The following is a 24,432-nucleotide window of genomic DNA, read 5'->3' as shown; positions in this document are numbered from 1 at the left end:
TACATGAATGTAAACAATTTATTTTAGTTTTTGATTAACAATTATCTAATCTCTATTTGAAAATAAACAAGAAATAAGACATTGTTTGGTTTACCAAAAAAAAAAGTAAAAGCGGAATAGTAAATTAATAATTGATCGGATTTATTAATAGCTTTTTGTAGTTATTTTTGTACCGAAATAATAAGTGATGATTTCGCGGCGATTTTAAAGCGAAAATAAAAGCGGACGTTTAGTTTTCATTAAAGCAAATAACGCAGATAATAGTTAATTAAGTATGTAAACAGCTGTGAAGATCCCGCGTTAGGATAAAATATTGTTGTTGAACGGTAACTGAAGTACCGGCCGAGCTAAAGCTGCGCATTCCATTAAAAGCGTATGGCTGTATACAACAGCGAAGAATGTATTGTTGAATGTGGTTACGATAAAAATCGCACCGGATTATTGTAAAATGTGACTGATCCGCGTGTTCTGAAAAATGGGACGGTCAAAATTTCCGGGTAAACCATCGAAACATGTCAATAGAACCCGCATAAACGTACTGTGCACACCGCTTCAGACAACAACAGTTGGTGATAGTAACAATGTTGTGACAGTTGATACGAATGAATCGGAAAAGGTAAACATTGTACATTAATACCGTCATTCTAAACCTTTATTACAACAAACAGCGACCACGATAAGTATCCAACAAAACTTCTCACTTTTATATACTTCTCAAAATAGCTAAATACTATTGGCGTAAAGCCCCTAAATTTTTTTACTTTAAAGATCTTATAAACTTTAATCATTTACTTAATATCGTTGTTTTACTCTTTTTAGCTTGTGTTTGATTTTAGTTCTTACAACAGATATCTGGAGATATGACAAAATGTTATCGAAGGAAAATTATTCCACACTTAATATTCTATTATCTGCTGCATCACAAAAGCAAGTGAGCATCAAATATGTTAGACACAGCCATTTTAATAATTTTAAATGGAACATGCCCAATTATTAGCATATTTATTTTATGCTCAGAATACTGAGTGTTACTATTAAGATCATGGTAAACTATGCATTCATTTAATTTTCATATATTTTTTGATATTTATGCATTTGAGAGCAAAATCTCTTTCACTTTTGCTCTCAGATACCTAAATATAGAAACTGTTACCTTTTAGAAACAGATTTGTTGCTTCATAAACAAAGTGGTGAAATTTTGACACTGAAAATGGAATTCTTCATTTCTAGAATGTTTTTCAGTTTCATTGAAGCACATATAGCCTTGTAGTATTTTGGCCACCAGTTATTATAATCATGGATCATCATGGAAAACTAAGCATTCATCTAATTTTCATACACTTTTTAATATTTATGAATTTGAGAGCAAAATCTCTTTAACTTTTGCTCTCAGATGCCTACATAGAGAAACTGTTACCTTTTAGAAAAATGATCTGTTTTTAGAAACAGATTTGTTGCTTCATGAAGAAAGTGGTGAAATTTTGACAGTGAAAATGGAATTATTTCATTTCTAGAATGTTTTTCAGTTTTATCAGAAGCTCATGTAGCCTTGTAGTATTTCATATTTTCATATTTTCCTACACTTTTTGATATTTATGCATTTGAGAGCAAAATAGTCCTCTTTCAGTTTTGCTCTCGGATGCCTAATTATAGAAACTGTTACCTTTTAGGAAAAAGATCTGTTTTTAGAAACAGATTTGTTACTTCATAAACAAAGTGGTGAAATTTTGACACTGAAAATGGAATTCTTCATTTCTAGAATGCTTTTCAGTTTCATTGAAGCACATATAGCCTTGTAGTATTTTGGCCATCAGTTATTATAATCATGGATCATCATGGAAAACTAAGCATTCATCTAATTTTCATACACTTCTTGATATTCATGCATTTGAGAGCAAAATAGCCCTCTTTCTCTTTTGCTCTCAGATGCCTAAATATAGAAACTGTTACCTTTTAGAAAAAAGATCTGTTTTTAGAAACAGATTTCTTGCTTCATGAAGAAAGTGGCGAAATTTTGACACTGAAAATGGAATTCTTTCATTTCTAGAATGTTTTTCAGTTTAATCAGAAGCACACGTAGCCTTGTGGTATTTTGGCCACCAGTTATTATAATCATGGATCATCATGGAAAACTAACCATTCATCTAATTTTCATACACTTTTATATTTATGCATTTGAGAGCAAAATAGCCCTCTTTCACTTTTGCTCTCAGATGCCTACATATAGAAACTGTTACCTTTTAGAAAAAAGATCTGTTTTTAGAAACAGATTTGTTGCTTCATGAAGAAAGTGGTGCAATTTTGACACTGAAAATGGAATTCTTTCATTTCTAGAATGTTTTTCAGTTTTATCAGAAGCACATGTAGCCTTGTAGTATTTTGGCCACCACTTATTATAGTCATGGATCTTCATGGAAAACTAAGCATTCATCTAATTTTTATATTTTCATACACTTCTTGATATTTATGCATTTGAGAGCAAAATAGCCCTCTTTCACTTTTGCTCTTGGATACCTATATATAGAAACTGTTATCTTTTAGAAAAAAGATCTGTTTTTAGAAACAAATTTGTTGCTTCATGAAGACAGTCGTGAAATTTTGACACTGAAAATGGAATTCTTTCATTTCTAGAATGTTTTTCAGTTTCATCAGAAGCACATGTAGCCTTGTAGTATTTTGGCCCCCAGTTATTATAATTATGGATCATTATGGAAAACTAAGCAGTCATCTAATTTTCATATTTTCAATATCATTTCATATCAAAATAGCCCTCTTTCACTTTTGCTCTCGGATGTCTAAATATAGAAACTGTTACCTTTTAGAATAAAGATCTGTTTTTAGAAACAGATTTTTGACACTGAAAATGGAATTCTTTCGTTTCTAGAATATTTTTCAGCCTTGTAGTATTTTGGCCACCAGTTTTTATAATCTATGACGTCTTCTGTTGCAACTTCCTTTACAGTAAAAGCGTCTTTGGCACTAGAAGTTATAATAAGTTCAGTGAATGTATGGACTCGGTCAACTTTCCATAAGCTTTTCTTAATCATTGGCAAGGGGTAACACTTCTGCACCTTTTGAAACCTTCAAGGTTCAAAACCTTCAAACTTTCAGTTAAGGCAAGGCCTCTTATTATGTAGTGATTCTTGTTTTGCCCTGGATAATTATCAGAAAACAATTGGAGTTCTTGTACATCAAAAGAAACATACTTTTCTATATACTCCATTATGAATGTAGTGACTTTATTAGGGCCTTTTGCAGCTACACCCTCATGGTAAATATAAAAAAAAAGGATTTGTTTGTCTTTAAGTCGTGAATGCAGAACACACACTTAATTGAGATAGGTAAAAAAGATCTGTGGCGGTTGTAGCTTCTACATGTAATCAAATATCTCGTCGTTCTTTACATTCTTGGGGATAGTCAAAATGCAAATTAAAATTGTCATGAAAGAACTTAATGTAGTAACCGTATTTCGTTTTGTGCCTAGAAATTTTTTAAGAAATAACTCATACTTCTTGTAATTAATGTATTCAATTCCGGAGACACGAGCATTCCTTATAAAATTTCTAAAACCTTTGCGACGCTTTTGTGCAGGCTCTATAGCGTCTTCTTTTTATGCAGCTTCTATAGTAACTTGCTTTATTGCTTTTCATAATAATGATTAATAATTAAGTTTGACACACTGTAGCAGCAACTTATTTTGAGGTTAAGTTTGAGCATGGTATGGCACGCCAGACCATCATTTGTAACAGAAACAACCTAAGTCGGCGAATTTTGTTGTTTCAGCAGTAAACAGCTGTGGCGACATGGTTGTAATTCGGTAACAGTTATCAGAACATAAGTTCTTTCAGCTATGTTTTCAGCAAAAACAACATGGAATGGTCGATTAAGACACAGTAAGATGTATCCTACTGGCGCAGTCACCTTCAGGTCCTCGAGGTGTGTCTTTGGCCAGCGGGCGTTGATGGGCCTTTTGGTGATGAGGTGGAAAATGTTTTGCCAACCACTAATACACAGTAAGATGTATTGCCTAAATAACTCAAAATGGCCAAAAAGTTGCTTAGGTTGTTTCTTTTCAAATCTATGGTCCAAGTCCATTATGTAGGAAATATCGATCTGCATAGTGTTAAAAAATAGAAAAAAAATACAAATGAATACTAATTATTTATTCACTTAATCCCATAAAAATACATAAAGAAATTCCACAATATGAGCATATAAAACAGATTTCTCTTCTTTTCACAACCCTATGTTGTCTCATATTTGCTGAAAGCCTCATTGGTGCATCTTCGCGAAAGACTCTCTTAGTTGCATTTCCAGAACATATTCATTTTCAATCCAATCTTTGCAACTTGTTTGAAAAAAGACGAAAATTTTCTTTTCTTTTCTGGATTTAGGACCTTGAATACGACAAATGAATTGGAGAGAGCACAATTTAACATAAACATAAAAACCTTCTTTGTCCATTTGACACTTTTTCTTATAATTGGATTACAAGCAAGGTGTTAGTATTGGTAAAATATTGTATTATTGATTCTACTTTGAAAAGTCGATTTGCACCCTCAGACATTGCATTATTATCACAAAAATGTAGTAATTGTAGTATTTGCCTAAATCTATTTCTGCTCATGATTTTATCATAAATTGGTGTTTCCATGTACGGATCAGTAGTCCAGTAATCGTTCAAAATATTTTTTCCTGGCTTGTCCTATTAATATATTGAAAGGTTATATTGAAATCTTGTCACTTTTCCGTCTTTTTTACACATTTATATTTATGCATATTTTGCATATAGTATCTATTTGTCTCTGTTACTAATAATTAAAAAAAATCTTCACCTATGAACAAATCCGCCACTTCTGAAATATTTTCTACAATTCTTGGGAACACTTTAACACCAGAATTTTCCACAAACGAATTTACAGTAATATAATAATTCTGTTCCTTTTCTGGTAGTTAGGAAGTCTGAATCATCTTCATCACATTGAACCCCAGATAATATATCGGCACATACCTTAAAGAATCAAAATTCTTTGTCAAAATGACAAAGTCGTCTTTTTCTGCATTTGAGAGCAAAATAACACTTTTCACTTTTGCTCTCAGATGCGTAAATATAGAGCAAAATATGAAAATTTGCTGAATTCGTAGTTTTACAAGTTATTAATGGTCGGAATTCGAAACAGAATTCGGTCGACATCAAAGACATCGGCCGCTGTAAGTATTGTTCATGGTACTTGGGGCGGCCGACGTCTTCGAAGTCGGCCGAGATTATTTCTTATATCACGAGCAATACGTAAGGCGGTCGACGTCTACAAAGTAAACAAAGGTAAAAAATTAAGCTTTGTTATATTAATATAACATTTAAAATGGCCAAAATTAATATCATAATAAAACACTCTGGATTCCGACAAAAAAACTTTTAGAACAAAAGTTGTAACAAATTTTTTGTTTAACAATATTGTTCTCTTTCAGTTATGCTCTCAGATACGTCAATATCGAGAAAAACATTTGAAGTTTAATTGTTTTTTAGAATAATGCAACTCTCCTTCTATAATATTTTGTCATATCTCCAATAATAATCAAGATATCTTACAGCTAAAATACACTGTGTTAATTAATAATCCTACCCAACGTCATGCAAGTATGCAACATAATGCGCGATTTGCGTATTACAATACCCACACTGTGATATTGGTTGCATATCTGCAATGATGACGTCGGGTACGATAATTAATTAACACACTATGTTGTATATATAAGAATTAGCCTCAAAAATTTCATTCATCCATATGCATTTATGTTTATAATATAGGAAGTGATTCAACAACCTGAATTGAGTACTGATGATCAAAGGGAAATTGAAGAAGATGAATCAATACCTCGGCGAAAACGTGCAAAGTTATTAAAGAAACGAGCTGCTGCGCTGAAACGAAATGGAATGCTCCAAGGAAAACTGTCGGGGCAAGTATCGCGAAGAACGCGGAGCGCCGTTACAAATCGTCGAAATATGTGCGGTTTTTCATCGATACGCGGTAAAGTGTCGAAGACGAAACTGTCGGAGACGAGTACTTTTGGAACGGTTGGTAAATTTGTTTTGCCAAGCCGAAGCGTGCACTCCTCGCGTGTGATTAAACCGAATAAACGATTTATAAATGTGGAGTCAAACGAGGCGCGCGCGTTTAAAAAACGTGTTAATAAACGTCTGCGAGTACGCGAGGAAGATGTTGGCGAAGGGGAAAAAGAAGAGAACGATATTGAGGATAACGAAGAAGAGGCGAAAGAGAACGAAGTCCTCCCCGCGAAGCAAAATGCGAAGGGAAAGGTTGTGTTGCGACAGGCGCGGTTACAATTACATACGGAAAATATGTCGATGGAAGGTCCATTTTCGTGCAATTCTACGAATAGTTTAAGCAGTCCACCAGGAACGGTTACGTGTGGTGTATGTGGCGCCGTACGGTTTTATAGATTTGTTAAGCAAGCTCGGAAATTTAATATATACAGTTGTGAATCATGTCGAAAATTCATTTCAAAAATGATTAAACGGCAGAATAATTTAAATTCAACAAACAGTTCGATATTAGTTTGTCATAACGGACAAGGAATGTGCCATGTGCCGCCTATAGTACGTAGCCAACAATGGAAATTATTCAGGTGCGCGTATCGCGCACGTTGTCCCGCTTGTTGGTTAAAAATGTGCCTGAAATCCTTCCAAATGCCAGCCGGTTTACGCAACAGTTTAGCACAACTCTTGCCGAAAAATATGCAAACGTACGATATTTTATTTACAAACTCTTTCTCATGGCAATCTTCGTCCACAAACTCCGCAGACGTACAGTCTACATCAGCAGTGGATAAAATCTCAATCGTTGCAAACAAAGACGACGAGGAAGACCTCGCCGTTCGGAGACGACCAATTAGGCAAAGCGCTCTTAAAAGAGATACCACAAAACCGCCCACAATACCAACTCAACCCGAAATCAAACGTCAAAAAATCGATCTGAAAGGACCGCGCGTCAAACACGTCTGCCGGAGTGCTTCTATTGTCTTAGGGCACCCCATTGCAACATTTCCTCTTGATACAAAGAAAACAGAACTCGACGAAAAACCCGATACCAAAAAAATCGAACGGGAACCGAAAACTTTGTTCAGAGAAGACAGCGACGATACATCGCAATCTTCTGGTTCTATACGAAGCAAAAACGATATGAAATCCGATTTAGCAAAAGTTCGAAATAATAAAACTTTCATTACTACTTCAAACAATAATAATGTAGCCCCCGAAGTTAAACCGGTGTCGTACATTAAAAAGAATTTAATATGCCGTCGTAACACCATAGCAATCGATTTTTGGGAAAACTACGATCCAGACGAGATTTGTCGCAACGGTTTCGGATTAATGGCTTCGGAAATGTTTCCAATGCGAGCGATTTGTTTCTTATGCGGTAGCGCCGGACAAGAAACGTTGCTGCATTGCCTCATTTGCTGCGAGCCTTATCATCCGTACTGTCTTGAACAAGTTCCGGCTAATTTCCCCGTCGATGGAAAACACGATTGGCTTTGCCCGCGATGCACCACTTGTCATGCTTGCGGACTCGCCGATCGCCAAAAAATCAACTGTCTTAAGTGTCACAAAGCGTATCATCCCAATTGTTTTAATTCCATGTGGAAACGAGATGATAGACCAACGGTAAGTACGGTTTTTAGTTATGTCAATCCTCTAGAATTCCATATCATCTCTCCATATTCTCTTGGGTCTTATCTCTCCTTGTCTTTTTGCAGTACTTTCGCCAGTACTCAATTCTATTGCACTTATTCTATTATTGGTCTTAATGTTATTTAATGTTTTTTAGCGCATTAACTGGCATATGTACATATTGTAACTAAATGACATGATGCATTTCTATGTTAGAACAAAAAATGTATTATTTCAAAGTAACAAAAACAAACAAAATTTGATTACAACAATATTGAGTTGATTGTCTAAACAGTGACTATCTTGGAAACGGAGAACTTTAGAAAAGATTGGTAGTTAATCAAATTTATGTAAAAATGTCTCAGAAACAATTTCAGGTTGTCTGAGTTATAAAAATTTTAACGATAAAAAAGATATGACTGCTTTAAGACAGTTTTTTTAGGGTAGGCAGCGAAGAAAGATAGATCAAAACTAATACCAATTTACTATTTATCGTCTTAAAAAATGATAATGTACCAATTTTCATGCTCATAATTTAAGAAAAAGTAAAATTATTAATAATAATATCAATATCAACGACTCGCTCAGCTGGCTGACAACCCACGCAATGCTACTGACAGTGCAAATGGCGAATGTTTTTCTTGAATGTCGCCGTAGAGGTGTTGCACATATCGAGACCAGAGCAATAGCGATTAAACGTGTACATAAGGAGTGGAAAATAAAATAAAAACCATGTATTAACTTCTAATTATAAATGCAAGTTAGAAGTTAATACATGGATAACTCCATCACCGACAATAAAGACAAGTCGCGAGATGGTCGAACAGGAATTTTAAATTTTAACTAAGACAAAATAGCAGAGCAGTCAATAAGGCCATTGAACACTTTATGAAGTAGGGTTAAGTCATTAATACAGCGTTTGGAAGAGAGCGGTATGGGACCAAAAACTGTGCATCGCTGCGCATAATGACAATACGGTAAGCAAAATTAAATACCGAGCAAAACGCTTCTGGACTTGTTCCAAGCGGTCGATGTAGGTATGATATTGAGGGTTCCAAACGCCAGATGCGTAATTAATGACATAGGAAACAAAGGCAAAATATAGTGAACGAATACAGGACAGATCAGAAAAAGGACAGTATATGCGACATATAAATCCGAGCATGCGGGAAGCCTTGTTAACAATATAGTCAATATGAGCCGAAAAAGAGAGTTTAGAGTCAAAAATAACTCGAAGGTCTCTCACGCATTCGGATTGTTTAAGAATAGTTGAGTCAAGGGAGTAATCAAAGACGACAGGTTAACGTTTGCGAGTAAATGTAATTTTACTGCATTTATCAAGGTTTAAGAACAAGTTATTTCTTAAACAATATTCATGTAACCTGTTTAAATCGTCTTGCAGTTTTGCACAGTCGTCTTTGAAGTGGCACAATCACATTGCTATCATCGGCGTAAAGGAGAAAATTTGAATGGTGAAAGCATGCATGAATCACTACCTTGAACGACGCCAGAAGAAATATCTCTAAATGCAGAGCGGTAATTACTTATGCTAACAGCCTGCGATCTTTCGGGGATGTAAGACGAAATCCAGGAAAATTTAACTAGTTGGAATGTCAAAATTAGTAAGTTTAGTTAAAAGGATCCCATGATCAATTCTATCAAACGCCTTACTAGAATCGGTGTATATGGCATCTACCTGGCAATTGTTATCAAGAGAGCTTAGTAAAAAGTTGGAATAAGAGATTAGATTAGATTCCACTGACCTGCCTCGGTAGAAGCCATGCTGTTCAGGGATTATAGATGCTTTAACACTATACATAATAAAATCGTAAACAAGACGTTCAAAGACTACGTTGCAAACTAAATCACTTTCGCCACTTTTATGTATAGGGAGTATTAGGGCTTTCTTCCATTCAGAAGGGAAAGTGACAGTATAGAGAGAAGTTTTGAAGATATATAATAACGGTTCGGTGAGCTCCAAAGCGCACTCACGAAAGAACAAGCCGGCATTGGGGTTCACAAGTAATAGCTCGCGGTCCAGAGAGCCATTAACAAAAACAGAACCAAAATAATCAGCGAATAGGTCACAGACATCCTACCCACCATCCACCGTTCGTTCGCGATAAGTCATTCTACTGGGAATGCTCATATTATTACCCTTTTTTTAGACTTAGTATAAGACCAACATATTAGACTGTGTGACGTCAAGAAAAGTCCTATAATCGGCTGTAATTAATGTTTTAGTGCGAGCTCTAAGCAAGCGAAACGTTTCATAATAGTTATCGCAACCTGTGGACTTCCACTTTTTATGATATTTTAGCTTTTCTTTAATGGCTTTGATAATAGACAGCGAATACCATGATATAACCACCACGGATAATTGAGAAAAACATATCACCTGATAAGACGCCAATGGCACCATCCCAATCAATCCCCCATAGTCGGCCTTATGGAAGAGATATTTATGCAAGCAATTTTCACGAAGGGGACGCAAGGAAGAACAATTGATGCAAAGTGCTAAAGCGGGGCGATGGCAGTCCAGTTGTGTAGAAATAAAGTCAGAGTTCCCCGCTGGTTTTTTTGCAAATTTCACCATGCTCTTTAAAACTCCATATCTCAGCCAATGTACAATGGCGAAAAGAAAAACGAATTTTTTCTTTGCGGAAAAATCAAAAAAACTATAGTCGGAGTCATGATGTGCTTTGTATATAACAGTATTTCTCCTTGTACGAAGTTTGCAATGCCTTAATAGATATTTCAAACTGAATGATATCCACTATTTCTTTGACAAATTTGATCCTTATTGGACAACAATACCGTGGCGAAGAACAAAGCAACTTTGGAAAATGTTGCTATCACTCCAATCGCCATCTAAAATATATAGCCAAACGTTATAACGTCCTGCAATTTAATTTCAGCGCATGTGTCAATTATCGCATCGTTCGCCGGATAGCAAGTCTTTTTTTTTCTGCAACAATGTGTAGCTCGGATAAAACCTCTTGTTGCTATCTCTTATTATTCCATACTGTTGCCTTGAAAGATCAGCTTCCACAAACATTGACAGAGCGGCTGTCGGGTTTAATTATAACTGCTTTTCACACTGCTTGCTTGCTTTCTATGCTTTTTGATATGCTTTTGCTGTCTGCGGAGAGTTAGAAATGTCTTTAAAAATATTGGACGCATTCTCTCACCAGAACTTTGGAGGGATGTTTGAGCAGCATGCATTATCACATCTTTTTTGACATCTCTCACTTGATTCTGCAAATCCCTTTGTTGGACGACCAGAAGAATGAGGTTTAGCCGTCGGCGTCGGTATTTCGAATATTCCTTGTAGATATTTATCATTCTTTTCTCCACCTTTTCTTAAATTGAGACTTTAAATAAGAGAATGAATGCTTAATATAACTACTAAGATAAGCCAACTTTAAGACTTGATTCTGCATTTTGTCAAAAAGTAGTCTACGCGTTATCACTTTAACCCCAGAGGTATCCTCTGATTTTTAAACAAAATGAGAATTTGTTTAGAAGAAAAATAAATAAAATAGTAAAATTAGGCGGTCTTACACTATATCATGTCTCAATGTTTTTAATTAGATAAAATACTTGGTTCTATGTAAAAACTAATAAAACTAAAGGGACGGACCATGAAGTGTAATTGTAAAAAAATAAAATTTACTGCGTTCATCATCCAATAAGTCCATTAATAACCAATAAGTCGTATTCCTCTTCCCCACGTACATCACTTTCTACAAATTTCACTATATCTTTATTATATATAATTAAAAATAAAATTAATTTGTGTGTTATTTTTGATGTAGGTGTGTTCTAATTGTTTGAGATGTAAAAGTTGCGGCACGGAGAACATAAAGAAGTTTGTGGGGAACATTGCACTTTGTCACGTCTGCTTCAAATTGAGGAATAAAGGAAATTTCTGCCCTTTGTGTCAGAAATGTTATGATGATAACGATTTCGAAACAAACGTTAGTTGGATTAATTTTGTAGCGAATATTTTTTATTAATTTTTGTTTCTTAGATGATGGAGTGTGCAAAATGTAAAAAATGGGTCCACGCAAACTGCGAATCACTAGCAGAGGAACAATACCAAATTTTAAGTTTGCTACCGGAGTCGGTGGAATTTTTTTGTCGTCTTTGTTCGAACCAATCGACGCCATATTGGAAAGAAGCGATTTGTAACGAATTGAAAGCTTCGTTTAATCACGTTTTACGTCTTCTCAGCAAAAATCGCCAAGCGAGAAATATGTTGAAATTAAGTCCGTATAAAGTAATGAATGTAACCGGGCGAACGCCGATGGCCGTTCGTAAATTACAATTTCGAGAGGACGATATTGATATAAACGATAATAAGGAGTTGAGTAAAGAATCTCAAGACGAGGATAATCTAAAACAAGAATCTAAAACGCCGGTTTCGCCGACGATGGTCGATATTAAAAATAAATTAAACTCGAATGAATACGTTTCGTTGCAAGAATTTAACGCGGGGATGGAACATGCTTTAGAAGCTGCAGATTCCGAGTTATTAACCATTTATCGTTCCGTATTAAAAGAGGTTTTTCCGTGGTATAATCCAACGGATAAGTTGAAAGAAGAAAATGTTCAAACTACAACGAATAATGTACCTTTACAAAGCTCTCTCAATACTCCGAAAAGATATAAGTACGATAACAAGGATAAAGATGATAAAGTAGATAATAGAACGTGTGGTTTGTGTAAAATTATTGGAGATGGTTTACCAGATCACGAAGGACGTTTATTGTATTGTGGACAAAACGAATGGGTGCACGCAAATTGTGCCTTGTGGTCATCTGAAGTGTACGAAGAAATCGACGGTTCACTTCAAAACATTCACGGAGCGTTATCGAGAGGTCGTCTTATAAAATGTGCCGCGTGTAAACAAAAAGGTGCCAGCGTGGGATGTTGCGAAAAAGGTTGCCACGAAACTTATCATTTTGTGTGCGCCCTAAATTCAAATTGTCACTTTTTGCACGACAAAACGGTGTATTGCTCAACACACGACGTCAAAAACAAGCAAAACTTATTAACTTGTTCGACAGATTTTGATATTCGCCGATCAGTTTACGTTGAAATCGATCGGAAACGCAAAAAGTTTTGCGAACCCGACAAAATACATTTTATGGTTGGATCGTTATCGGTGACAAATCTTGGCAAAATTATTCCACTTCTATCTGATGATTTCGACGCGTTGGTACCCTTAGGTTTTGTTTGTTCTAGACTCTTTTGGTCCACAATGGAACCTTGGAAATTAGTTCCTTACAACATCACAACAACAATCTTAAATTCGCAAGTAAACAGCGTTTACATTGATAAAAATTTCACCGTCGATCATTCTTTGTCGAAAAACGACGTCGAAGAAAAATTTAAAGAAATCGTTACTTGGCAAAAAGATCTGAGCAAAGATAACGCCGAATCTGAATACGAAGAAGAACAACAAGCGACAGATTTATTCTCCCCGGAAATAACCGACGAAATTTTTGCCGATTTCCCTCAAGACCTCCTCGACGGTTTTTCCGAACAAGATATGATGATGTACGATGATCTTTTAAACATGGAATTCAAATCCGACATGAATCTTAACGATAACATCATCAACCCCGATAAAAAGGATTTCTCAGAAGAAGATAGTGACAGCAAAACATCGCGGGAATTAAAACGAAGCAAATCGGAAGTATTTAATCAATTCGGAAATAAAAATCGAAGCCATCAGCGGTCTTGCAGCTTAACGTTGAGTTGCAAATTAGATAATTCTTTAACCCCCGCAATTAAGAAGCGAAAAATTAACCCTAGAGACAATATGTTTTTTCAATTATTACAAGTCGACGGTGCGTGCGATTCGAGTGGGAGCGAATGTGGGTCTCCAATTCACGAAACGGAACACATGTGGACGTGCGAATCCTCGGAAGAACCGGTTACTTGCGAACGTTGTCAATGCACGTATCGTACGAGAGCCAGTTATAAGCGCCATTTAGAAGCTTGCGACGCTTTATCAACCAGCGAAAGTGACTCGGAAGAACATCACAATAACGAAAATCTTATAATAACGCAAGACGTTATTAACTCAACCCAACCCAACGTTATAACATCATTCGAATCGTTTAGTTCGTTCCAAACGACGCAAAACGAAGTGCATTCGACCATTTTAAACACTCAAACTGTGGTCACGGAAGCGACATCCGAAGTTATCACTGTACCTGAAAACGCCAACGTTATTTATCCCACGTTTCAGCAGCAAGTTGTTGAGCACAAAAGTAATGTCCCGACAATAACTCACGAAGGAATTACTTTAAACGGCTTAATCCAAAACACCGAGACTTTAGAGGAACACTCTCAAACAAACAGCAACATAACGATTAATCAAACGCAAATGTCAACAACCCAACCAAGCTTTTGCATAAATCAGCAACCCATTTGTATGAACCAATCAAATTTATCGCTTAACCACGGATTAATTTCCTTGGATTCGAACTCAATTCCCATAACGATAAATCAATCCGGTTCTATTTCCTTAAATCAAAACTCTTTACCGGTCGAAATCCAACAGCCGGTTACGATACAATCGCTTCCGTTCACTACACCGGAAGTCGCCACACCGATATTAAACATAACGCCCCAAAACCAAATCACAATCGACGCCAAAATGTTGCCATGTTCCAACATCGTAAATTCCGTTGTAGCTCAAACTGTAACAGTGCCCCAAAACCAATTATTTAAATCGTTAATTAAACCGACGATTGTGGCGCAAAAATCGATTCGGCCGCGAGCTAAACCAAGAAATTTAGCCGCCAAAACTAACCGATTACCCACGGGGAGTACGATAATCATGCCGCAAACGAGTCAATCCGCACCGGTTATTGTGCAACACCTCCCAACGTCGAATATGGTCCCGTTTGTAGATGCTTTCCAACAACAATCGGGGCAAAACGTTCAATATGTTGCAACAATCGCGCCTCAACCACACCTCGTCCAAATACAACCCGAAAATAATTTTTTAAGCCTCGTAAATGGAGTCCAACCAACAATGATTATTCAACAACCCCGCGTAGTCGCAGACCAATTAATAGTAGACGGAAACGGCTCTATGGTGTGGGCCACGCAACCGGTTCAACCAGTTTATTACGGCTTCGAAACGATCGTCCATAACACCGTTATGCAATCACAACAATATTTACCAACAACAATGCCCGGCGTACTTACAACAAATAGCAGCTATTCCGCAACAACCCAAGTATTCCAAACGAGCAAATTAGAACCGGTTATTGATGTCGGCCAAGGCGGATTTGTATTGGTTAATTCCGGACAAACGGTGAATCCAACGATTCAAATGCCGCTACAAATTTCCCAAAACCAAATTTCACAAAATCAAATTTCACAAAATCAAATTTCACAAAATCAAATTTCTCAAAATCAAATTTCCCAAAATCAAATTTCAGTGCCCCAACACGTCCAAACAAGTCGGATCGAACCGAAAGTGCAACAATACACAATTGAACCCCAACGAACGGATGTTCAAGCTTCGCAATATATCCACCGCCCTCAACCGAAACCCCAAATTCCACAGATTAATAATCAACACTGCATCACACTCCCCGTCGCTCCTTTCGTCCCGGAGCAAGGAATTCCAACGAACATCGTTACACCCACTCCTAAACCGCCGACAACGACTCAATCGCGACCTATGAGCCGCGTTTTGCCGATGCAAACAAACGCTTCGCGGGAACAAAAGAAATTGCCTATCGTCGAGGAGAAACCTGTTGAGATAATCAAAGAAAACATTCTTGCGAATTTTAAGCCGAAAATAACGCTAGTGGAAAACATTGTTATTAAAGATGACAATCGAATCGTTCCAAAAATCGAAAAAGCCGAGCGAAATGAAAAGGTCGATCCAATCAAATTAACTCCCCCCGTAAAAATCGAGAAAATCAAATCAATTCCTTTAGTCCTAAAAGATGTAATTGAAGCGAAAAAGGAGAAGCAGCTCGAGATTAAAAACTTTCAAAATCAAAAGTTAGCCCCGAAACCGAGCGTAACGAAAAGTATGCCGCAGCTTGTAGATACTGTAAATATTAAAAACATGTCTCAAAAATTAGACATCTTTAAAACCGTTAGTCAACAAGTTAATCCTAAATCGATACAAACAATTGAAAAGGATCCAAAGGAAATCGTACCCAGCCCATTACAAGAGGCAAAAATTGATATTTCTAGTCCGTTAGATATTACGAAATTTGATGTACCCAAAACGTTTAGTGATCCTTTAAACATCACTAAGAACAGCGTAGATACAAACAAGCCCGACCCAACATTCAAAATAACAATTTTAGAAAAAGAAAACGTCCCCACCATAGTCCCAAATGACATCAAAGAACTACAACCATCCATACAAGTCACTATTAAACCACCAAAATCCGAAGACAAGAGTATGCCCCTTCTTGAAATAACCGACGAAAAACTTGAACCACCTCTCGAATCAAACATAATCCTACCAAAACAACCAAAAATCGCGGAAAAACCCGTAATCATAGAAAAACCAATTATAGAAAAATCAATCATTGAAAAACCAACTTCAACAGCGTCTAAAACTACCAATAACGGCACCGCTATTTTGTATACAGTCGAAACAAAAGACGGTTTTCGTTATTCGTCAACTTCGTTGTACGAGCTTTGGTCGAAAGTTTTTGATGCCGTACAATCAGCTAGAACCGCTCACAACATGTCTCCGCTACCGGCTAATGCCCTCGACATGATTAATAACCTCCAATTATTAGGATTAAAAACCAACGGACTTCGATATTTGCTGGAACAACTCCCAGGAGCGAGCAAATGCACCAAATATAAACCGTCCTTTCACGTGCGAGCATCAACAGATGATTCCGACGACGACATCGAAATTGGTAGCTCTTCTGGTGCCGCTAGAACCGTTCCCTATGCGCGGAAAAAAGATCATACCGATATGTTTGGATGGTTGGCATCGAAACATCGAAAACCGGAACATTATGTCAAAGATACGGATTTGTTACCGAGGTATATATTAATATTTTTAATTTTTTCATCAAAATTAGATTAAGAAATTAATTATCTTTTTTATTAGGCGTGGATCTGTAACAAATCTCCCGATGGCGATGAGATTCCGCCAATTGAAGCTTACTTCTAAAAAATCCGTGGGAGTTTACCGCTCAAACATCCATCGAAGAGGATTATTTTCTTTACGCGATTTCGAATCAGGAGAAATGGTGATTGAATACGCCGGAGAGGTAATTACATCTAATTAATTTATTTGTTTTAATTATTTTATTATATTTTATCTTTAGGTGATTCGATCAATTTTAACCGATAAGCGAGAAAAATCTTACAATGCTAAAGGAATTGGTTGTTACATGTTTCGTGTTGATGATAATTTGGTCGTTGATGCAACGATGAAGGGTAACGCAGCTCGTTTTATCAATCATTCATGTGATGTAAGTTATTTATTAACACATCTTGCGCGGGCACTTTCAAAACGAGTTTAGTCTCTTCCCGCTAAAGATGTGAAATCCGCGCAAAACGAGTTTAGTCGCTTCCCGCGCAAGATGTGTTAAAAGAAAATTGTTAAATGAAAAAATATTTTATTTTATTTTTTTTTGTAGCCAAATTGTTATTCAAAAGTGGTTGAGATTCACGGTCACAAGCATATAATAATATTCGCGTTGCGCAGAATTTGTTACGGTGAAGAGTTAACTTATGACTACAAGTTCCCATTTGAAGAGGATAAAATTCCCTGTACCTGCGGAGCCCGCCGTTGCCGCAAGTTCCTTAACTGACATCTAACTATAGATGTTTACATCAATATAATAATAAAATAAAATCTTGAAGAGATGATGGTCTAGAAGGATTTTTTTATATTTTATTATTATCGCTATTTTATATAAAATAAAAATGACCCTGACGTTTACTCTGTTTATACAGTGTCATTTGATTAAAACAAAAAAATATGTAATACTAGTTCATTAAGATGTATAGTGTACATAAAAAAACATACGTCCTTCCCCCACCCCTAAAATAACTATACTCTTATTAGTTATGTTTTATGATTCGTCGTGTACTATTACTTTATAGTTGCTGTTTATTTTATTTTTTTTTTAAGCGCAGCCAAGTAACGCTGGCCTCGTTCGGATTTCGAATTCTTTTTGATATAAAACGATAGGTTGTAGTGGAAAAAAATAATTAAAAAAAATCGTCAGTATTTTGCATTTCTTAAAAGTATTTTGGCTGTGAAAAACGATGCATTTCGTGCCATTGACAGGGCCCGCGTCACCGAGCGCGACTTTTCGTTTTGTACGTATAATTAAAAGGAAAAACGTTTCTTGTGATAGTTTCCAGTCTTTTAGAAAAGAAAAAAGATCACGCCGCTTTTTGTTCATAATATATTAATAACGTTTTCATTGTGACGTAGTGTTCATTTTCGATTGGTGGAGTTTTTTAACAATTTTACGCTGTACATTCTGTATTATAATATATAAATATATATAAATACAAATATATATATACATATATATATATGAGAAAAATTTAAAAGAGAAAAGGATTATATATATTATTGTATATGTAAATTAAAGGGAAAAAAATAATAAAAAATTAAAATAACGTCGACGCGACGACGTCTTGTGATGATAGCTTTACTTAATTTCAAATTGACAATATTCACATATCAATATTAAAAAAAAACTAGTAAGAGCCCCATTTAGGCTCTTACAGAGTGATATACAGCCTTGGGAAGTGTGTACATACAAGGAGAGTACAGCTTACAGTGTCTTATAGGTTTAGTGGACATCGGAAAAGTTATAGAGACGATTTCTCACTCACACACACATTTTTTGGTGCTTATATTATTGCCTAATTGTAATTTTTGTGCTGCATCTTGTATTTTCACAATAAATCACTTTTTTCTTCAACTACTTTGGTTTTGCATTATTATAAACTCATCTTCAAAGGCTTGATAAATCTTATTCTTACAAATTATTGACAAAGATTACTTCAAAATGCCTATTTAATGTGATATTGGAAATTAGAAGTCTACTGATTTTCTAACCCTTTTCTAAAGCCAAATTGTTGTTTGTTAAAAGTATTATAAATTTCAAAAAAATTAACTAATTGATTTTTAATACAGGTAGTATACTAATTGGCTTATAGGTGGAGGCATCATTAATATCGCCCTTTTTAAACAGCGGCAAAATATATGCCACCTTAAAATCATGTGGAAAACAGCAAGTAGTTATACAGAGTAGTCAAAAAGTTTTTAATTTTTTTCGCACCTCAACCTGTGAGAAAGGATAAAATGTGAAATGTTCCTATTTAGAGTAATCCACATATTCGATTAACAAAGATAAAGGATCCTCGCCACCACTTATGTTTTTTGCTAATTTACCGGGGATATTTAAAAAGAAATTATTTAGCTGGTCGGCATTTAAACAGCTAACTCTTTTGGCAAAATTGTCAGAAGTATTTCATATTATTAAAGAAACTGAGGTCAGTCCCAGAAACAATATCAAAAAAGATCTCCAACCCATCTACCGTGTTGGACAAAAAGTTTTGTATTTATCACCGATATTAATTTTAAGGGCTTTAAATTCAATTGAAACGGCTAAGTGATCCGAAAATAATATATCTAGCGCATTGACTCTTAATGACATTAATTTATTAATGAATTTTATTAACATAAATAATATACATATTGTGAATTACATAATTTTATAAAATGCCCTCCTATTACACCCTTTAGATCTGAGTACATCATTGGAACCTCTCAAAAAAATAACAAAATCAGATTTAACTGACTATCAGCTATAAACTTTGCGTCATCTTTTAATCAACACCTTATATTTTTAAAACACATAAGACACTGTAGGATCTGTCAATTTTATCAATTTGCGCAATCTCTCTCTCTGTTGCGCCATCATATGCCATTCATATGGTTCCATGTTTTTCTGTCCTGATCCACCTCAATCCATCTGCTTCTCGCAATTTTCTTTATGTCATCTATACATCTTCTAGGGGATTTTCCTGTACCTCTTTTTCTTCCTCTGTCCTCGGCAACCATTCGAGCGAATCTGCCACGCTCAATCTTGTGTAGATACCCCAGCCATCGTAGGCGCTGTGCCTTTATGCACTATGTCCTCCATCATGCTATATAGCTCGTGGCTAATCCTGACTCTCCAACTACCGTCTTCCTCTGGGACCAGGTTGAATAGGAAATACTCGCCTCTGTTGGTCTGGAAGTTTTGAGCCTGTATTACTACGGCGGATTTTGTGCCTTTTAAAGTCATGTTAATGAGATTAATGACCCTCCAAGAATTCAAGAACTTCTTCTGCATACACTGATAATCTATTATATACTAAAACTAAGAAAAATTTGTATGTAATTTTGTATTGCCTCGAAAGCTTTGCTACTATGGTATCAGTACCTGGACATTTATTGGTTTTTAACTTTCTTATGGATTGCTTTGTTACTTGGAGGCTTCAATTTTGATTCGAGAACAATTTTCAACTTTGGTAGCAATCAGTTTCATCCCTGCCACAGCAATTATTTTAGCGACACCAAGCTTTTTGTGGCTATCATATTTTTATATATTTAAAAGGAATCAGATTCACAAAAGACATGAACTGATATTCAAAAGAAACTGAGTAACTTAATAACTGTAAAGAAGGTGGAAGCGTAATACAGCTTGAAATTGATTCATTGAGATATCTTTTTATATTTTAAAATAAGGTAAGTCACTTTTGGGCGTTTTCCAATCATTTTTTTCCAGTCAAGCGCTGATATCTCACTGCTCTATGAAGTTCCCTTGGCGTGTGGTCAATCCATCGCCTTGACATCACCTCACGTTTATAATGTATCGTAGGCATTGATTAATGAACACTTATTTGTTCGACATGACCTTCCATGTTTCACACTGACTTTACCGTGCTGTTGAACAAGCGAAGTTTTGTTATTTTTGAAATGTTCTTATTTCGCCAGATAGGGTATCCACTATCTCCATCTTTCCCAATAATTGCACCAAGGTACACGAATGTTTCAATTCGTTCCAAGTCTCTTCCATTCACTGCTAACTTAGCTTCGACTACAGAATTGTTCCTCATCTCCTTCATTTTTTCGCTGCTTTGCTTCATCTTGCAGTTTTCTCAACTTAGCTCAAGAAAGTAGACAAATGTTATCTGCAAACTCAAGATTGTCAAGTCTATCTTTCATCCCCTGCCTACTGTAACCTTTCTCATCACTCTATCTATAGATATATAGATAAGATCGATAATTTCTCTCTATAACTTGATACTCATAGTCTTCATACATCCCTGTAGTGTGCCATGCACCACACAAAGTGTGCCATGAAAAGTTGTTTTTAATAAAATGATTTGTTATATAATTTACAAAAAACAGATTAAAAAAAATAAATTATCCATTAACAACCTAAAATGTGGTTCAAAGGGATTGTGGTGCATGGCACACTACAATCCCTTTGATAACACCGATGATCTTTGGAGGAACCCCATATTCTTCCAAAGTATTCCAGAAGATTCTTCCATTCCATGCTGTTCCACGGAGTCTTTAATCTGATTCTGGGTTCTCTTTGAGAGTACTTTAATGCTTTGCTGATATGAATATTAAATTTTGTAAGGCTCTGGCTTCTGTTCCTTAAATGTGTTTAGTTAACAAGCTAATATCGTCGGCATATAAAATAGATTGTCCATGTCCCAAAAAGGAAGGTAAGTCGCTTTGAACCCTGGGGAACACCACTCGTGATACTTCCAGGATTAGACATAGCAGAATTAAATTTCGCATATTGTTTTCTGTATGTAACATACACGCTTCTGGAGCTTCATTGTACGCGTATAATTTGCGAATTAAAACTGGGTGACAAACAATCAAAAGTATGACTAGTATGACCAACTCATCTCATTAATTTTTTGAACATCTTTCTATTATTATGCACCACTTGACGCTCATAGTATTCCAGAAGATTCTTCTATTTAATTAGTCAAAGGCCTTTTTCTATTTTAAATTCGGTATTTACGGAATCCTCTTTGCTCGCTCCTCAGACGCTTTTCCACGGAGTCTTTAATCCGATTCAGGATTATCTTTGAGATTACTTTACTTGGCACTGACAAACGAGTGTTCCCTTACCAATTATTACAATTAGTGGTGCGATAGTTTTACTATTAATTCATGTTTCCAGTTTCTAAGAAACTTATCTTCTCAATTAATGGGTATAATAATCCAACAGTAGTCCCAATGGGACTATTAAATGATAAATTGGACTAAATTGGTCTTGTATATGAAGACCGACCATCTAGTAAAGAAAAGTGATAAGAGGAAGTAAGTAGAAGAAGAAGCTCACAAAAATGCTGCCTAGGAAGTGTTAAAATAAGATGTTTCATTGAACATAATTTATTAATATTATAAACGCATTATTGAAACAAATAAACTACAAAAAAAAATAATTTAAACTTAAATATTTAAAAATAATTGATCATTTTTTAGATAAAATTTGTTCTAACGCTTTGTAAACTTTTATTTTGGCCAAGACTTCATTCTGCAATCAAAAATAAAACAATCAAATTAAGGCGAAAATGTGAATTAATTACATTACCCTTCGAGTTTCGCTCGTGTGTATAATCCAATTCAAACCGTCCAGATCTTTTTGAAGCTCCTCCAGCTTCTCATCCAAACGTTCCTTATAAGTCGGTTTAATCATTCCTTCGGAAGTGCGTGCTTCGAGGACTTCATCGACTAATTGAACGTAAACTTGATCAATCTTTTCGAGTATCATGGCATTAGTTTTCCATTGATTCTCCAATATTTCAATTTGATCGGTTTTAGACGCCGCGTTCTCTTTTAAAGTTTCAACACGATTCGCAACGGATTTCGTGGCATCATCAAAATTAGCTTTAACTTTTTCGTATTGGTCTCGAATTTTATAAAATTCCTCCCTACATCGTAACAATCGATTTTGATTTAACGCCGCTCCGGATCGTTTCCCTTCTAGTTGTAACATTAACGATTTAGATAACAATCTAGCTTCGTCGATTGATTTAATTTGATTCGTCTCGCTAATCGAGGGTTTTTTTGGGGGAGTTTTTCGCTCGGGTTGTACATCTGAAAGTGTTGATTCGAACGAGCGGAGGATATCGGTTGAGCGATTAATTAAAGCGGATTCGGATAACCAGTATTGGAGTTGTTCGCGTTTTGATTTATAAACGACGCTTTTACCGCGTAATTCGGAAATGAAGCGTTTTAAACGTTCGCCGTGGTAAATTTCCCCCCCGACTGTTTTATGTAAGTAATCTTCTTTTTCTTTTAATTCGGCGGAAAGTTCTATGTGTCTGTTGCGTATTGAACTGATATTTTTTGAGAGGGTTTCTTTGCGATTAGCAACTCCTGCGGCTTGTTTACGGAAGGGGTTTAATTTATCATCTTCGGCGTTATGTAGCGAGATTTTTTCGCTGGTTAATTTTTGGACGACTTCTTGCATGGTGTGAAGTTTTTTGAATAAATTTTCGTTGTCGGTTGGGCCGTCTAAAACTTGTTTAAGGGTGATGTTTAATTCGCCGACTTTATTTTTTTCAACTTTTACGCTTGTGTTTAATAAAGTTTGGCTTGTGTTAAGATTTTCGCGCAAATTGGGGATTATTGTTTCTAACTGGGGGTTCTCAGAGGTTTGGAAACGATTAAAATGGGCCCATTTGCTCTCCATGCGTTTAATTTGTTCGGAGTTTGTTTGAATTTCATTTTCTAATTTATTTTTTTGGAAATTACAATTTGAGACTATTTTTGCGTGGGTTGTGAGGGTTTTGTTATTTGGGATTGTTAATAATTTCTCGCTTTGAGTTTCAATGCGCTTTGTGAGGTTGTTAGCTTCGTTTCGCATCGTTTTTAAATCGTTTTGAACCTCTTGCCACTCAGATAACTCTTTTTCAGTGACTTTGTAGTTGTTGTAAATTAACCAAAACATGTTCATCAACTCTTTGTTGACTTCCAGGGCTTTTTTGATGAGGGGATCTTCTTGGAATTGATCTGGGACGTAGACGCAGTCGACGAAGTTTGCTAAATAAAATCTTACTTTTACTTTTTCACGGTTTAGGACAAGCCATGTAAATAAATCATAAGCTGAATCTATATCCTGTGTGGAAATAACAAATAATTGTTAGTAACAAAAATGGGGCTATTTGAGTTGTAGTTTTACCTTCAACCAGTTTGCAACAAATTCATCCCTCGACATCACCTCTGGGATGAATCTGATTCGAGTGAGCTCTCGAACAAAATTGTCCATGTGGATATCAGCAACATTGAATGGCCCCTACATCAAAAAGCAACCACACCTTAATTATAATCTTAATCACGACCATTTTAATGGAAAATTTCCTTACCGTGACGTTGGGTTTGAGTGCGTGCAACAGCTCCATAGCATAACTCATTCGAGGATACACAGAGGTGCACTCCTGATGGAACTTCATCATGTCCAGCTCTTTATTAAGAAGCTGCGACATCTTCGGTATAAAATACTTGAGTTTTTGCATCGTTTGCTTCTCCGGTTGAGACATTTTGCGCGATTGAAACCGTGGCACAACGTTTTGTTTGTACTTAACACGGTTGCCAAGCAACGCAATTTGAACTTTACACACCGTAGCATAGACAACCAACAATACAAGTTATACACTTAATTAATCCCCTCATAGATGGC

General features: G+C 35.9%; 2 protein-coding genes across 2 annotated transcripts; one reads left to right on the top strand and one right to left on the bottom strand.

Moving 5' to 3' along the window:
* Positions 1–150: 150 nt before the first annotated feature.
* Positions 151–17,943, top strand: LOC111419636 (histone lysine N-methyltransferase trithorax). The gene is made up of 7 exons (XM_023052473.2): positions 151–616; positions 5,810–7,684; positions 11,509–11,670; positions 11,724–16,744; positions 16,812–16,974; positions 17,032–17,178; positions 17,347–17,943. Exons 1-7 carry the CDS (start codon positions 476–478, stop codon positions 17,518–17,520), a joined length of 7,683 nt encoding a protein of 2,560 aa, XP_022908241.2. The 5' UTR covers positions 151–475; the 3' UTR covers positions 17,521–17,943.
* A 4,180-nt stretch (positions 17,944–22,123) lies between these two features.
* Positions 22,124–24,429, bottom strand: LOC111419626 (intraflagellar transport protein 81 homolog). Its single transcript, XM_023052461.2, has 4 exons — positions 24,119–24,429; positions 23,935–24,048; positions 22,342–23,871; positions 22,124–22,284 (listed from the first exon to the last, which is right to left on the bottom strand). Exons 1-4 carry the CDS (start codon positions 24,290–24,292, stop codon positions 22,222–22,224), a joined length of 1,881 nt encoding a protein of 626 aa, XP_022908229.2. The 5' UTR covers positions 24,293–24,429; the 3' UTR covers positions 22,124–22,221.
* Positions 24,430–24,432: the final 3 nt, after the last annotated feature.

Source organism: Onthophagus taurus, chromosome 8, assembly GCF_036711975.1.
Source record: "Onthophagus taurus isolate NC chromosome 8, IU_Otau_3.0, whole genome shotgun sequence".
Taxonomy (NCBI): Eukaryota; Metazoa; Arthropoda; class Insecta; order Coleoptera; family Scarabaeidae; genus Onthophagus; species Onthophagus taurus.
This window is presented reverse-complemented; position numbering and strand designations above follow the sequence as displayed.